General features: G+C 49.9%; 1 protein-coding gene across 1 annotated transcript; it reads right to left on the reverse strand.

Annotated features, from left to right (window-relative positions):
* Positions 1–10,849: 10,849 nt before the first annotated feature.
* Positions 10,850–16,154, reverse strand: LOC109737842 (telomere repeat-binding protein 5). Its single transcript, XM_020296968.4, has 10 exons — positions 15,819–16,154; positions 14,709–14,886; positions 13,765–14,608; positions 13,466–13,657; positions 13,318–13,377; positions 13,164–13,243; positions 12,798–13,042; positions 12,369–12,692; positions 12,226–12,289; positions 10,850–11,600 (listed from the first exon to the last, which is right to left on the reverse strand). Exons 2-10 carry the CDS (start codon positions 14,796–14,798, stop codon positions 11,424–11,426), a joined length of 2,076 nt encoding a protein of 691 aa, XP_020152557.1. The 5' UTR covers positions 14,799–14,886; positions 15,819–16,154; the 3' UTR covers positions 10,850–11,423.
* Positions 16,155–17,264: the final 1,110 nt, after the last annotated feature.

The raw sequence follows: 17,264 nt of genomic DNA on the forward strand, positions 1-17,264 counted from the left end.
CAGAGGTTCTCGCGATGGGCTCATGTGCCAGCTCAAGAGTTGAGGATGATACCAATCACTTGGCCATTTGCGGTCTGGGGGCTTGACATGGTTGGGCCTTTTAAAAGGTCCAAGGATAAGAAGACCCACCTCTTGGTGGCAATTGACAAATTCATAAAGTGGGTTGAAGCAGAGCCAGTTAGTAAGTGTGACGCAGCCATGGCGGTTCGGTTCATGAAAAGGGTGATATTTCACTTTGGCTTTCCACACAGCATTATAACTGACAATGGTACCAATCTATCTAAGGGCGCTATGGAGGAGTTTTGTCAACGAGAGCATATTCGACTTGATGTTTCATCAGTGGCTCATCCTCAATCCAATGGTCAAGCTGAGAGAGCTAATCAGGAGATCTTGAAGGGCATTAAGCCCGGGCTTTTGGTCCCTTTGCAACGGACGCCGGGTTGTTGGGTGGAGGAGTTACCCTCCGTGTTATGGAGCATCAATACTACTCCTAACAGGTCTACGGGTTACACGCCCTTCTTCATGGTTTATGGAGCGGAAGCAGTCCTCCCCAGTGACATCCGTCATGACTCGCCTCGAGTGGCGGCTTATGTTGAGGCGGATAATGAACAGGCGCGCCAAGATGCTCTTGACTTGTTGAACGAACAGCGTGACGTGGCAGCAGCTCGCTCAGCGATTTACCAACAAGACCTGCGCCGTTATCACAGTCGCCGGGTTATGTCCCGGGTCTTCCAGGAAGGTGATCTGGTGCTCTGGCTCATCCAAGATCAAACAGATGCACACAAGCTATCCCCGCCTTGGGAAGGGCCCTTTGTGGTCAGCAAGAACTTGCACAACGGGTCATACTACCTTATTGACGTTCGGGAGCATAAAGATTCACGCAAGTCGGAGGAAGAGACCCGTCGGCCGTGGAACATAGCTCAGCTTCGGCCTTATTACACTTGAGCCACCGGCTCTCATAATGTACATATTTCTATAGCCATGTATATATTATGTTAAATAATAAAGCAGGACCTCTGTCCTTTTCTCCTCCAAAGGTAAACGTGTTATTTCCATTACGACATCACATGGTCACTTGGAGGTGGATCCGGCTTATGATCGTATTCGAATCTAGCTATAAACAATATAATCACTTGGGGGCTTCCTGTTCAAACATAGGCCGTATTCGAACCAAAGAGAACATAGTTGTCGATACCCACTTGATTGGCAAAGTGCCGAGCTCATTGGGGAGTTTTCTTTGATCATATTTGAATCATAGCTCAACCCCCTTTGGGAACCGACGTGGATCGTATTCGAATCAGCGTCGTTAAACAACTCTTAAGGTCATTTGGGGGCTTCCTGTTCAAACATGGGTCGTATTCGAACCAAAGAGAGCATAGCTGTCGATACCCTCTTGATTGGCATCGCCAAAGCCACTGGGGGCTATATGATCGCGTTCGAATCTTAGCTTAACCCCTTTGGGACGGTTCTCTGGTCGTATTCGAACCGGAAGCCCCTAAGTTTTTTGATCTTCTGACTTACAACAAGTTCTGTTGGTCACATCAACAGTGTGCAAGGGCGGCTTTTCCTTTGCCGACTTAATTTTGATTCACAATGTTGATAACATATAGTAAGTATTCTTGACGCTGGTAAACCGGAGTTGAGATCTTCACCTCATTATTCGGGTTACATAAGCCGGAACTATACTTGAAGGCTCGTAAGTATGCCATTATGGTTACATCAAAGAGGTAATTGAGGGCCAGTCTTTGGGGATTGTTAATTCCTATTCCGGGTTATATATGTAAGGTCTATGGTTCTCAGTGCGGTAAGCCGCCTCGAGACTTGTGACTTGTTTTTCTATGCAAGATGGTTAAAGATAGCTATTCGAGCTTAAGGACAATAAATGATCAATTATGACCCGGAGGAATACAAGGAAGCAATTTCAATGGAGCTAAGCATTCAACATATGCACGATGGCACGACAAGTTTAACATGTTTGTCCTACTCTATTACAAGACTCCCCGAGTCCAAAAGGTGAGGCATTGTTTTAAAGGCATAATCATGGGCCGCCTAAGAGTCAAGATGCTTGCTGGGTCGACGCTTCCGGCTCATCCCTCTCCGCTCCTCCGGCTGTTCCCATGACCTGGAAGGTTGACGATTTCCAGTCAATGCCGCTCAAAGCTTCAAATTGAGCCTCCTCGTCAATTAACCCGGCCGGGTCAACTTCTGGGGCGAAGGTATGCTTACGAGTCGGAGGGATCAAGCTGATTGCTTTGTAGCGTGGAGTGGGGATCCTCTGATTCTCCGAGTCATATCCCGGCTGATACTTGGTCAGGTCGGTGTCATTCCCAATCGAGGTAGCCACCGGGCGCACACTCTTCACGCAGGCCGCAAAGTCTTTTTGATCAAAGGGAGTGCCGTCTTCCTTCAGACTGGGGTATCCAAGCGCGATCTCCGCCGGGTCTAGCTCCGGGAGGAAAGCCTTGGCCCGGCTTAGAGCAGCTATGGCTCCGGCTCTTGCAGAGGCCCGTCGTAGCTCTTGGAAACGCTGAGGAAGAACGGCAAGCCGCCGAAGTACGTCCGCCAGGTGAGTCGGAACCTCATTGGACAGGGCCACAACGGCCAAGGCGCGCTGTGACCCGGTGTAGAGTTGCTCCACCAAGGTGTACACGGCCTTCAGCTTGGTCAGCACATTCTGATTGAGGTTGGCGCTTTTGGGACCTGTTTAACAAAGTAAGGTAAGCCGCTAGCAATGATGGGACTTATGAGACATAAAGAGTGTAAACTTATTGAAAGCCCGCATAATGACTTACCGAAGATTGCGGTGACCATCTGTGACACATGGCGTTTTAATCCGGAGAGTTCGGCGGTTCTCTCCGTCAGAGCCGCCTCCGCCTGTTCGGCCCGGCTGATCAGAGCAGCCTTCTCCTCGGCCCAAGTCTTCCTTTCGGTTTCAAACTTCTTCTTCAGCTTCTCTTGTGTAGCAACACTGGACTCAAATTTAGCGTTGGCCTTCCGGGTCTCAGTTTCCTGAGTCTTCAGGCGGTTCTTCAGCTCAGAGATATCAGCTTCAAATTTCTTGCAAGCAGCCTGTACAATTTCCGGGTTATAGTATGAATAATTATTATACAACTTTAAAGTCCCAAGCACTTTCCAAGCAAAGACACTTGGCACTTGGAGGCTAATGCATGCTGAAAGGTTCTATTTACAAATTTTTGGTTCATGAAAGTAAGCCGGAAGTTAAGTCTACAACATATTCTATCATCAGTGGTAGACTTGGGGGCTAGCTGGGGAGAATGACTATGGAGTAAGCAAGAGAGTGGTACCTCAGATTTTTGCTGTATTTGCTTTACCATATCAATCTCTAAGTCTCGGCTGTTGTGCACTTGACCAATGTAACTTGAGATGATGTCTCCAATGCTCAAATTCACATAATCAGCGATCTCCAGCCTGGCCCTGCGGCGCTCCAACAGTTCTTCTTTGGCGGAGCATTTGGCCAGCGCAGTGGGTCTCCCCGGCTCGACAAACTCTGTCCGGGTGATTACGACGTCCGGGTCATCGGCCAGCTGAGCTGGGCTGGGGATCTCCGGGTTAGCGGAAGTCTCTATGACTGGCTCGTCGGTTGGAGCGGTGGCTTCAGGAGCAGAGGCAGATGGCGGCTCTTGAGCTGAAGTCTCCGGTTCAGTTAGGACCGGCTCTTCGACCGGTTTATTCTTCTTCGCCCTCTTGCTGAGCTTTGCCTGGGCACTGAAAGGACAAAAGGTTAGTACAAAAGCATGAGTAAAGATAAGCACAACACAAGATGATCATCGTTACCCGGGTGTGGTCTTGAAAGCCGGCAGGTTAGATTGCATAGAACCACCAGAGGAAGGTGAAGTTTCCTGATAATTTGAATCAGAAGAATTGAGTGGTTGACGAGTAACGCCCGCCAAAGGATGAAAAGGATATAAGTTGGAGATAACCTCGGTCCGGCGTTTCCTTGATGCTTCAGGTAAGCCGGAGGAGAGGTCTGCATCCTTGTTGGTCCGGGTGTGCCGCCGGCTCTCATGAATCTGTTGCTTCAAAAGAAATTGAGGATCTTGATAAGCTAAAGGATGTGAAAATCTTACTTTCCGGGTTACTCTTCGGACTTTCAGCCTTGGCAAGGGCTCCGGGTCGGAGGAAAGTGTCGTTACCTCTTCAGTCACCGGGTTACTTGCTCCGGTGTCATCCTGCTGATGATCAGTATCGATAAGGTGGATAGGAATAAACAAGAAACAAAACAAGAGCCTACAGATTCAGGGGTTACCTCTGACTCGGAGCTGTCACTTAGCTGAAGCAGCTCTGAGGCAGTAGGCCTGCTTCCCTTCTTGCGGGGGGCGGCTCTCCTGGCGGCTTTCTTAGCCTTCCTGGCTTTTTTGGCCGCCTCATGGTCATATTTGACCTTCCAGAACTTGTCATTAGCCTGAAACATACAACAAAGATTTCTTAAAGTTCAGATGGAAATTATTAAAAGGAAACCCAAGGTGTTCAGATCAGTGGCTTACCGCCGGAGCCGGGTTAGCTTGGCAGAAGGGATTTAGGCCGGTTCTCCCACAGTCGGCTAAGCTCTCATTCAGGAGAGACTTGTTCATGTCGTCCACGACGTCCTCAGGAAGATCATTGGGACTGTGCCGCAGAGGGTCATCCTTCCGGCCCGTGTAATCACACATTAAGCCGGGGCGGCGGCTCAAAGGGATCACCCGCCAAGAAATCCAAACCCGGACCAGATCAATGCCGTTGAGGCCGTTTCCCAAGAGAGCCTTGATTTTATTGATGGTGGGGATCAGAGGTTGACGCTCAGCCTGAGATAGTCTGTCTGGCAGAGGGTGATTTGGCTCCAGACGCAGGGCACGAAAGCCGGGCAGAGGGTTCTCGTCAGCCGGAGAAGTGTCCTGGCAGTAGAACCACGTCTGGTTCCAGTCCTTTGGATGGCTTGGCGGTTCAACGTAAGGAAAAAGGCAATATCTCCGTCGTTGAATGGAGATTCCACCAAGTTCCAAGCTCGGCCCATTGGCGCACTCGTTCTGGCAGTTCAGATAAAACAACTCCCTAAAAAGCAGTAGGCTGGGCTCTTCTCCAAGATAGACTTCGCAGAATACTTGGAAGTTGCAAATATTTGACACGGAATTGGGTCCTATGTCTTGCGGCCGCAGATCAAAGAAGTTCAGAACCTCTCTAAAGAATTTTGTGCCGGGCGGTGCGAAGCCCCGGCTCATGTGATCAGCAAATATCACCACCTTACCATCTCTTGGTTGGGGTCTTTCCTCCGACGGGTCAGGGGCACGATAAGACATGATCTCCTTCTTGGGCAAGTAACCCGTCTTCACGAAATCAGCTAAAGTGTCGTCGGTGACATTGGATCTCATCCAGTTGCACGTGATGGGTGCCTTGGGAGCTTTGGGTGGCATTGTGAAAGATGAAGCCTATGACAAAAGGAAAATGTCTGGTTCAATTATAAGCCGGCAGACGTCTACAGTTTAATACTCAAATGGCGGCTTATGAAGGGGCCTAATGACATATGGCTAAGTGCATCGGGTTATCTAAGCCGCTGTGGGCGTCGTGAGTAATTCAAGTTGTCTGCAGCTTGATCATAAATGAGCCGGAAATGTGAGCCGCCATAGCTAAACAGATGCAATTTTTTGACTAAGTGTGGCGCAAACAAGTTTCACAGATCGCAGTAATTATTCTGGATCAAACGGTCGGCTAAAAAGAAAAATTTCTAGACCTAGGACTAACGCAGAAGAAGTTCATGGACTCAGAACGAGATCTTATTGCAGACAAAGGGGATCTACTAGCATAAAAATGGATGCGCAACAACTACCGCAGGAGCTCCGTACTACTTTTGGATCAAAACATGACTGCAGTAGAAGAACTACAAGGAACTCCAGAAGAACAGCGAAGAACAGAGGAAGAACAGCGGAACCCTAAATGCGGATCTACGGTGGAGAGGCGCAGGGACTTACAGATACGGAGTTACTACGGAGGTTCGTCGCGTTTCTCTGGTCACGTCAGGTTGATGTAGCGGCCTGAGTTGGTGAAGACGAGGAGACCCGCGGTGGCGGCGGCGGAGCTCGGGCAGCAGTACAGTGGCGAGAGGAGGAAGAAGATGGAGGCGATGAGTAACTGGAGGCTCATGGGCCGGGCTATTTATAAGGTGAGGCTCATAAGTGGGCGCGAGAAACGAGGAGGCCACGGCGTGATTATCTCGCCACGAAAGTGCCTCGATTTTAGGGATAGCCATTAAAGATAAGATCCGTTGGAGTATAACAGAATAAAAAAATGGACTTAATGGAAGATGACGTCACGGCGGGTCATCAGGGCTCGAGAAGATGACGTCACGGCAGGTTATAACCTTCGCACGACCATAAGCCGGAAGATTTTTTCTCTCAAAGGAATTGAAGATTTTTCTCTCGAAGGAATTGAAGATTGACATGAACCGGTTCAAATCAATCTGGGGCCTAATGTTGAGGATATAACCATTAGCGTCACCCGCCCATGAGGGGCCGGGTTACGTCATAATGGTCATCACGCGAAGCCCAGTACCGAGCTTGAAGACGGCGGGTTAGATAATGGGCTTAAGACCCGGAGGAGGCTTAAGGCCCGTAGTCATGACCGCCGTATGGCAAGACTTGTAGTGTAAGGCAAGAATAGTTGAGAGTCCGAGCCGGACACTCTTATGAGCCGGCCGGGACTCTGAGAGCCGCTGGGCGTCAACCTCTCTATATAAAGGGGCGACCCGGCGGCGATTTAGGGACAAGTAAGATCTCGTCGAGAGCCAGGCATAGCAATTAAGCTCCCTGGTCATCGAAACCGTAATCAATACCACCTCAACTGGACGTAGGCTTTTACCTTCACGGTAAGGGGCCGAACCAGTATAACCCCCGTGTTCCTTTCCCGTTTAACCCCTTTAAGCTTCCTAGCTGTGATGGCTCCACGACTAAGTCCTAGCTCGAGGACATCTGCCGTGACAATTCCACGACATCCTCATCCTCTCCGGCGCCCTCTGCTAGGGCCCAGAATCGACCGCCGACGTGCCTTTGGCCGTTGGGGTCTTGAGTCTGAGCGCCCGTCATCACACCAGAGGTTAGCTCACACACATGTAGAGGCCGCCACTGCATAGTTCCCCTTTTTCTTCTCAATCAATTATACATTAAAACGTGGTAATCATTTTGTCCTCCTTTTCTTTTCTTTGGAAAAAACTCCCGATCTATTCATCAACTATCAAGGTAGTACAAACACCAGAAGTAAAAATTACATCCAGGTCCGTAGACCATCTAGCGACGACTACAAGTACTGGAGCGAGCCGAAGGTATGCCGCCATCATCACCGGAGCTAGACAAATTTTGTTGTAGTAGATAGTCGGGATGTAGTCATGCTAATCCCCTAGAGGACGGGGGTGACCTAGCTAATATAGGGACGCGGGTTCAGCGGGGTCGTGAGGCTCCCCTAGGGTTTCCGCGCCACCGCCGGCTCCCCGGCCGCGCGTCGCCGCTACCGCGGCCGGCGCTCGCCGCTGCTTGCCCTCCCCCTCCCCCCACCCCACCTCCACCCCTCCCTCCCCCTTCCTCCCCCGTAACCCCCGCGTCGCCTCCCCGAGCGAGGAGACCGGGGGCCTCGTCCCCGACTCCCCTCCGCGCTCCCCCCACTCCTCCCTCCCCCGCCGCCACCGGCGGGCACCGCTGGGCCTGCCCGCGTGGTGCTGGTGACGGCGGGCCAGTCCTTCCCCACGCGCGACCTCCCCTGCTCAGGTGGTGGTGGCCGGCGGCGGTGTGCTTCAGCCGGCGTTGGTGTGGCCTGGCGGCGGTGATGCTGCGTGCCACGGTGCTCTTGACGCGACGGTGCGGCCGTTGGCCGTGGGGCGGCGCGGTGGCGCTCATGGTTGGCGGCGCTCATCCAGCCCAGATCTGGGCCCATTTGGACCCCATATGGGTTGGGGCGGCCATGTGGCTCGGCGTCTGGCGGCGGCGCTTCCTGGTGGTGGAGAGGTGGCAGCGGTCTACGGGCGGTGAGGTCTTCGTCGATCGGCGAGCTGCAGTGTGGTGGCAGGACTGTCCGGGTCCACGTGGACCCGGCCGGGCCGTCGGGGCCCGGCAAGTCCTCGTCGCCGTGTCCGGTTGGTTACGCTGTGGCGGTGGAGGCTGTCCCCTCCTTCCGGTCGAGTTGTGCTCGCTCCCGTGGCCAGTGTTGCCTTTCCCTCTCCAGGTCTCATGTTGGCAGCTCCAGTGAGGCGGCGAGGGTTGTCCGGTAACCGTGGTGGCACAAGCTGGTGGGCGGCTGATGGGGTGGTGCATTTCGAAGTGCCTGGGGTGGTGGTGGTGGTCGTGGATCAGGAGAAGTCCCTGTCGGCTTGTCCGGCACCGACACGGTGACGCCTGAGGGCACCGTCGGTCCTTCCTAAGGGGTGTCGGGTGTATCCCTTCCCCACAATCCCCCGTGTACCGGGGGAAACCCTAGAACTTGTTCGGGCAACAATGGTGACGTCGTCTCGTCCCTTCTTGAATGTGTTGCTTGGTGCACGACGCTTCGGAATGCTGAGAGCGTGGTGGTACTTCTTTGGAGGGTGCAGCGGTTGCCGGGCTTCCTTTCTCCGTTGATCTGCCGGTGTCGGCATTTATTTCTCCTTATTTTTCTTGTCTTTCATTTTGGGTTTTTCTGTGTTGTGGCCCCAGCAGGCTTGATGTATCGGACGTTTGCTTTATATATATAAAGCGGGGGGAAACCCTTTATCGTCTAAGCTCCCAGAGGACCAATGCACCAGAACAACAACCGCCGCATATGAAGAGAAGCATAAATTGGATCCAACATGCGGACATACGAACAGTCGAAAGAAGACAAACGCCGACAGAATCCCGCGAGATCCGCCGAAGACAAACCTCCACACGCCTTCCGATGCCGCCGCCGTCTCGTCTTCCTGTGCAGAACACAAACCCTATAAAAACTATAAAAAAATACCTAAAACATAGCCTTTCTGCCGGCAAGGACCGGGATCCATCATATGCCTCTATGATCCTAAGGCCATAGTAGACGAGCCAGCTTGACGGCTGCACGACGGAATGCCGCAGAAACCTAGACCGGGTGTTCTGTGCGTTATTAGGAGCTCTAGGAGGTGCGTGCGTTTATTTGCGAGCGTATTTGTGGAAGATATTTTGTCCTCTTTCTCTTTAGAAGGAAAAAAAGAATCAGGCGGTTGATCAAAACAGTGCAGCATCACAAAGCCCCATCCTGAGATGGGGGAGAAACGGACCAAAGCCACCGCACTCTAGAAACGGCACATGGAAGCAGCTGATCTCACACGCAGCAGAGCAGACCGGCCTAACAGACTTACCGTCCAGCAGCCGAACTCATGTGAGGGGTGCCGTTTCCAGCGTAACAGCCCCCACCCGTCGGTCCGGGTGCGTTCGTTAGCCCGGAAAACAGCAGCACGCGAGGCGTCGCGGCCAAATCACGGTCAGCGTATTAAAACTGGCGCGCGAGGGCCACATGGGAGGGAACGTGACAGTGCCGTCTCGCCTCGCCACTAGTAGCGGCTTGTTCTCTCCTCAGATACTCCACCTCCCCGCTTAAATATAGTCGAGTGAGTATTTTTGTAGTATCATTCAACTTCTGAGGATAATGCCGAGTATAATGCATAATAATCTGGGCGTACCAATCAACGAGGACAGACACCGTCGATCTCACCTCACATATGAAATATCACCTTCTCCATGGAGTACGTGGTACTACTACTCTACTTGTTGTGGCCTTGCCGTGCTGGGCCCAGGCTGTGCAGAAGAGGAGGAACACTTTGACATGACAAATGATCCGATCCGATCAGATCAGATCTGAGGAAGGAAGAAGAGCTACTCTAATTGCGGTCCATCTGGCCGGAGAGAGTGTCGTTGGGTTTAGTTTAAGTATACTCATCACGTAGCCTGTGGCCAATGGGGCAGGTGCTTGTGCTTGCTTTGCTGGCCTAGGTGTCGGTGTTGGATCCCCCACCTAATTTAAGTTGATCCTTACAAGCAACAGCCAGCCTGTTTGGGTTTCTTCTCTCCTCTTCCTCTCCTCCATCTCCATGCGTGCGTGCATGGATTCATTGGCTGGCTGGCTGGCTTGCATCCTTCTCCTTGCCTAGCTTGTCCCTTTTTCTAAGCCTCCATACACGCCATGAACACATGGGATTATTCCGGGTTTTCATCCCTCAATCATCACACGGAACACACACACACGGTATACTTGGGATATACGGAACAGCTAGCTAGCTTAGGCAGACGATCCATGTGTGTTCTTCACGTTGAAGGGATCTACCGCATGGCTGGGCGGTAGATTTTTCGTAGTCTTAAAGAAGAGTCACCGCTAAGGGTGAGAAACTTATTAACAACTCTCACCCTCTCACAAAAAAAAAAAAAACCCCTCACCCTCTCGATACAAAAGATGACCACAAGTGTACCCCATCAAAAATAATAATAACACGTACTTCAAAAAGTATTGGTAGTGCTAAATAAGATACTAGTACGATGTTTAACTTAACCGGGAAAATTTTAGAACACTGCTATTTCTAGGAATTATGGCAAGTTAAGATCTAACTACCGCTTTTCCTCGCAAAAAAAAAAGATCTAACTACTACTCATGTAGTACAATCAGCATTGGCAGCGGTAAATTTTTGGCACATGAGTGTTATGATTGACGCCAGTGGATAAGAATCTACAATAATCAAACCCTCTGGCGGCAGTACTTACGCAGGACACCAATAAATAAACTCTGCGGCCTGATCCCAAGCAGGATCACTTTCAGAAGTAAGTACAATAATCATATGATCGCAATAACAAAATCACATGCCAGAGACATAATTTAAGGGGGGCAATGTGTATGCATAAAAAAATTCCTTTAATATTGTTAGTTGATCAAGTACAATGTTGAGGGGATCAAAATAGCTACAAGATTGGTGAAGGGAAAATAGTACAACTAAGTAGTAACAGAAGAAGAAAAATAGGAAAAAGGGGAGCACAGATCCTCCCTCCTTATCCGTCCACCTTTCTCATCCTCTTAACAAAGAATGAATTGAACTGAACAAAAGAATCTGAAGCTCTTCTTTTTTAGCACAATTGCAGAGAATTGTGAGTTAGTAGTGGTCACTGCAGATCTCAGTTCATGGAATGAATCATCTTCTTCTTCCATCATCATCATGTACAATTTGCCAAAGAAATACCCTTTCCTTTGGTTAAATTCACAAGGAGAGAGAACCCTGGCTTAAAAGAATAGTTGGTGAGTAGATATTACAACAATTTTCGGTCGGTCAATACTTCTTGTACCTTTTTTTATGTAGTATATATTTTTCTACTATCTTCCTTAACCTCCTTTGAATGGGCTGACTGGCTGACTTACTGACTTTATACAAAAGCTGGAATGGTTTCTTAAGAGACCATTGGCTGAGATGGGAGTTATTAGGTGAGCAGGCGAGCCTCAGCCAGTGGGGGCGTCTTAGGCTGGAGCTTGGCCTGCTGCTGGGACCAATAGGACTGGGCCGCAAGGACCCGGTCGAGCAGATCCTGCGGCACCGGCTCACCGCGCCGCTGCTGGGGCGAGATGCTCGCCGTGTGCACCAGCGTCTTCCATTTGTCCTGTTGACATGATGAGAATTTCGACACGGTTAGAACATGCCAGTTCAAACTTTACCATCTTCATTCATCAAAATTGACCAAAGAATGGATTCTAGTCAAGTTGCCTACAGGCGCAACTCTGAGCAGCCAAGAAGCTTGTGCTTTAGTAAACGAACGAAAGGCTATCGCATCCTTTGATGAGACTTTTTCTAAAGTCCCAACGGTGTTAGTTGACGTGCAAGAGTAGGTTGCTTTTATTTCTAGGTGAACCATTCTGCTACTACTGCCTGCCCACTTGACCCTTCCGAACAACAAAGTTGATGCGTGAGGACAGCACTAACTGAATCATAAGGATGGACACAAGGTTGGTTTTCCAGAAAGATAGAGCCTAACTACAATCTTCTAGTACTAACAGAAAAGCAGTACGGTTAGACTGTCCTTCATGGTAAGGAACCTAAAACCCACAAGCACCAAACTGTTTGTGAATCTGCCAACTTGCCCAAACCCCGAAATTAGCTTTTGCCACAGGAGTAAAATAGTCGAGCCAAATAAAATTTTAATAATGTGTGACAGCTATGTGCTTATTTGATCTAATTTGACAGGAAAAGACTTACAAAGTCAAAGTAAAGTATATGACAGCAATTACCTTGAGATCAACATAGGTCCGATGCTTGGCATTATCAAAAGCACGAAGTTTAACATCTCGCCATCTACATGAGATTGCACAATTAGTCAGAAACAAAACAGAGATTTTCAATGCCAGGTTGAATGAGGAAATAAGATGTGTACCTTCCAGTTCCAAGCTTTTCGACTGCAAGCACAAGTGCTTCCACTTCAGCAACAGAGAAGGGACGTCTGATTCGACGCTGCCCCTGTTCCGCTGATCTCTTCGCCTTGTTTGCTGGAACTATCGCCCCTGCGCTGGAATCTACAGGTGTAACTGGAACAATTGCTCGCGAGTTTGCCGAAGCTTTCTCAGGTGAGGAGATGCCCCCAGGAGAGTGCACTGAATCGTGATCATTCCCCTGGTAATTAGCTGTCAAGGGTGTCAATGCAAGCTCCTGTGAGGCATCGAGTTCGCCGTGCTTCGAAGACGAGTCAGCAGGTGCAATCCTGCATTCAATAAATCGCACCAATCAGGCTCAGGTTACAAACGTTGAAGGCTTATATCAAATTATAGAAAATCAACTAGTACTATTTTAGAGCATAACTCCATACCTTGCTAGGGGTTCAGTGGTTTCAACAGTTTCTAGGAATTCGATATCTTCAGGAGCTGCAAGTTGAGATGAATGCCTTGTACAGTTGGGTTCAAGTGAAAAGCCTATGTTGTCCAGCATATCATCATGACCAATCCCAGCTTGCATTAAGGTTTTGCTATCATCCCTGATTTTCTTTCCATGGTGAAGAACACCCACACGCAGACCACCTCCAAGCATGGCATTTACTGCCTCCAGAACAGTTTTCTGCATCGAAAGTACACATTAAACCACAGTAATAATCATTGAGGGGGAAAGGAAATCCTTCCAGCGTCTATTTATACGCATGAACAAGTAAAAAAACAAGAGCACAATGTCTGGAAAATACCTTCAGTGAACCAACAGAAGCAGTTTCTGGGATCTCAATTAGAAGTTCAGGCACCTTGAAAGATTTGATCTTAAGTTTCACTGAAAAAAAATAAGGATATTGTTTAACAAATAATAAAGGATACCCCAAAAAAGGTTGAAGGTACTATACATACCATGGCAATCGTTTGATTTACAAGATCCATGGAATGGCATTGAGTTGCTGCCCTTGTTTGCTGCAGAAGAAATGTTGCACCGAAATAAGTTACAAGACAAGAGAGAAATAAAATTGAAGAGGAACGCACAGGTGCAAGCAAAACAAACCTTCCAAGGAAGCAGCATGTGGTTCTCTTGCATTAACCTTTGTGGTTCTCTTTGCATTTGATTTTGCAAATTCTTCAGATACTAGAGTTGAATGACGATCCAACATCTTCCTTCGCTTAAATGTACTCCTTTGGGTCCTTTGCCGCGTATAATACATTTTCTTGTTTCGGAAAGAAGGCTTCCGGTCAGCATCTGGCAGGAAAAATGAATTCAAGTGAGATTAAGCTGGTTTGAACATGTATGTCATCAATGAAGTGCTACTTGAAAGGCAAAGTATAGTGGGAAGACCCAATGCTCACCACTATAGGAAAGATCTCCTTTGTGCATTCTGGCAGGAGCAACTTTCCTGTACTTACAGGCGAGGAACTTCTTCACCCTACTTTGGTCAGCTGTACAATTGGGCCTGAAGCCCCTGTTAGTGGCGGTGCTCGAATGGGTGCACCCGGAAGATTTATCATCATCATCATCATTCTCTCTATCTACAGAATACTCTGCTCCTCCTTTCGGACCCCTCGGAAAGGAGACGGACTTGTGAATTTTGCCACCATATAATGGCATCTCGCCGGTGCTGTCAGAGCTGACCAAAGGAGGCGGCTTCACATCGACATCCATGGGGTCGAGAAGATTGTACATGTCAGGGGCGTTCTTGTTGAAGGCTGCTGCGGCCAATGCCATGACATTTGCCGCTGCATCCCCGGTGAAGGCCCCTGACTCCACGGATTCAGACGACCACCTGTCCGCGATCGCCCCAAAATTACTACCCAAGTCAGCCTTGGTACAACTTATCATGGAGGGTTCCTTGTCCACAGCCTCAGACTTTGCCTTTGGAACCTCATTCAGATCCTCTCCCTTCCGAGAATGGTGATCCGCCAGCCTCTGAGACGCAATGTGGGAGATCAACGCGCTCTCATTGCAGCTATCCTGGTCCATCACATAATTCTTGAGGTGCTTCCCCTCCTCGTCGCACTGCTCTTGCTTCACGCAGACATCCTTGGCAGAAGCAGCGAGGACCGGGGAGCCGGCGCTCATGTTCCCCAGCGAGCCCTCGCCCTCATCGAGCAGCTTGCCGGCCACCGTCGCGAGAAGGTCAAACGCGCACATCGCCTGGCCCTGGCTCTCCTTCTTCCTAACCGATCTCTTCCCCTGCACATTTCAAGAAACAAGAAGAGACGCCGTCGCTGTCAGACTCGCCAACCGGAGCAGCAAGACCAAATTTGGACGCTGAAAGGCGCAAGCGGCATACCCTCGCGGATTTCGGGACGCGCGGCATCTCCGCGACGTGGCTTCCGCCGCACGACTCCATCTCCGACGACGTCCTCTTCTGGAACACCATTCTTCTTGCGCCTCGTTTCGGTTGCTTGTAATTTACAGAGTTAACAACCGGTGGTTGCGCTGCTCATGGTTTGTCCCAGAACACAGATCTGCAAATAAATTATTAAAATCCCATTAGCAATTATAACAACAAAAGATACGTGGTTGCTACTATAGTACAAAAAGGAAAGATCATTCGTTGGGATCTCCGCAAGAAGTCAGGATAAATCTCGGATAAACCCTTGATTAATTAAACAGGGGATGATCATAGTTAGCAGTGCAATTAATTACAAAAAAAATTGAAGTCCCAAAACCCCAGGAGGATAGGCCCGGGCGTGGAGCGCCCGAAATGATGAGAATTTTTTAAACTAACTGCGCTCCAAACCCAATTGGTTTCACCAAAAGAACACAGGAAATGGAGGGAATTCGTACTTGCTCTCGTGATCCAAATTACTAGTAAGCGGAGAGAACAATCTTTCGGTTGAAATGGTTTCACCGCCGTATTAAATGCACCCAAGAAAATAAATTCGCTGGGCAAGCCAGACCAGCACGCCAAGCGATCAAAGAGAAAAGCCTTTAAAAAACTCACATGCATCGGAATCCGTGAAGATTAAGCAACTGCCAAAAGGAAAGCGGACGCGTCGGTTAAAAAAAAGAGGGAAAGAAGAGCAAGCCCAGTGGCTGGAAACCAAGCAAGAATTCTCAAATCGCCGGGCGCCAGATCGGATCTTGGCGCCTAATTCCCGCAATTCGACGCGAATTTCGTCCGAAATGGGGCGGCCTGAGACGAACAGCTCGAAATGCGCGGCCTCCCGCTCCAAATTGCCCGAATTCTCCCCATGGCCGGCGTCAGAACCCGCCGATCACAGCAAAGCAAAAGAGTTTCAGGCAGAAATGGACCTGAGGCGTCCCCGGAGACCGGAAGAAAACCCCAGGCAGCCCCAGTTCCCCGAATTCCCCAAACCGAAGCAAAGAAGGCGAGCCCCAGGCGCAGAGGCTCGCAATTCAGCACAATTCGACGGAACCCCGTGGCCAGACTCACCTCAGAGGCAGAGATCCACGGCGGCCTCCGATCGCCCCCACCAACCGGCCCCGGATCACCGTACGGGGCTCCGCGGCGGAACCCTCCGGTGAGATCCCGCACCCAACAGGCAGGCGACCGCGCGCGGGATTATTCCTCCTCCCCCTCCCTCGCTCGCTTCCCTTCCCTGGCCTTCGCTTCTCTCTTGTGGCTTGTCCCTTTTTATTTATTTTCCCTCTCTCCTCCTCCTCCTCCTCCGGTTCTCCCCTCCCCTGTTGCGGATGTGTGGTGTGGTTTGGCCAAAACCCCTCAAAACCAACCCCCCTTCTTAAACCCCCCCCCAACCCCACGCCACCTGCTGCTCCCTGTTAAACCCCCACGCGCCCACCGCCTGCACCCGGTCGCCCACACGCCAACGACCGCTTCCTCCACTCGCAGCCGTCCACCTGCCCCCCCGTCCCCGATCCAACGAGAGGCAGCACCCTCCCACGCGAGGGAGCGGGCGCGGTTCCTTTTTCCTACAGGCGCGAGTGGTTTCCGCGACCCCGCCGTCCGGCGCCACGTGGCGGGGATCCGGGCCGTCGGTTTCCTGGGGGCGCCCGCCGCCGTTGGATCCCGGGCGGTCCTTGAGTCTCTCGTGGCCACGAACGCGAGGAGCGATCCCTGTTAATCGCTGGGGGGTTTAGGGAGGAGATTAGCGGGCCGTTTTTAGCAATGGCGAAATGGAAACGTGGGGAAACAATTAGATTAGGGGGTTTCCCCTGGATTAATTTGGGAGGCCTCGAATTTTCTTGCGGCTTTTTCTCTTTTTTGCGGGGGTTTTGAGAGGCTGTGCATGCGGTGCTGGTGGAGGAGAATGTTCAGGGGTGATGCTCGAAAAGGTGCTAAGATTCCGGAGCTTCTTCGGGGCAGGGCAGCAGGGCCGGATAATTTTTAGATAAGAAGTTCGTGGCCTTTGTGGTTTTGGAGGGCGCACAATGCTCAACAAAATAACGCATGCGATTGCAAATTTTAGCATTGTAAATGTACAGTCACTAATAATATTCTCAAGAACGTTGGCCTAGTTTTTGTACTAATATATACATGTGCTTTTTTCTTTTTTGCAGGGTAATATATACATGTGCTTAATGTAATTCACTTATCATGGGGTCGTTCCCTTGATTATAGTAATTTTACGTACATTGTTCATGAAGAAATCCTAGTAATGTGCGTTTGATTATGCTATGTATGTGTAGCCGCCCAAGATCAGAAGATGAGTAAATATTTTCTTCTTTTACCAACTATGGCAGAACAAAAATTCATTGAACTAGCCTAATAAGAAAAGCCCAATTAGTTCAAAATAACTTGGACAATTAAAGCTAGTTTAATTACTAGTATGCCAGTTAGAGAAAATAGCTTGTTAGTACTTAATGGCCTTCCAAATGTATATAGTTCGTTTCAGAATAAATATGTACTCCTATTTCCTAA

This window comes from Aegilops tauschii, chromosome 4 (assembly GCF_002575655.3).
Source record: "Aegilops tauschii subsp. strangulata cultivar AL8/78 chromosome 4, Aet v6.0, whole genome shotgun sequence".
NCBI classification, from domain to species: domain Eukaryota; kingdom Viridiplantae; phylum Streptophyta; class Magnoliopsida; order Poales; family Poaceae; genus Aegilops; species Aegilops tauschii.

What these genes read in the sequence shown, in the direction of transcription:
- LOC109737842 (XM_020296968.4), bottom strand. Translation starts at nt 14,798, where the DNA reads ATGGTGTTCCAGAAGAGGACGTCGTCGGAGATGGAGTCGTGCGGCGGA. An exon ending in CTTCTGTTGGTTCACTGAAG is followed by an intron (nt 13,043 to 13,163) that starts GTATTTTCCAGA and finishes CTTTCGATGCAG; the next exon opens with AAAACTGTTCTGGAGGCAGT. An exon ending in GGACCTATGTTGATCTCAAG is followed by an intron (nt 11,601 to 12,225) that starts GTAATTGCTGTC and finishes TCATGTCAACAG; the next exon opens with GACAAATGGAAGACGCTGGT.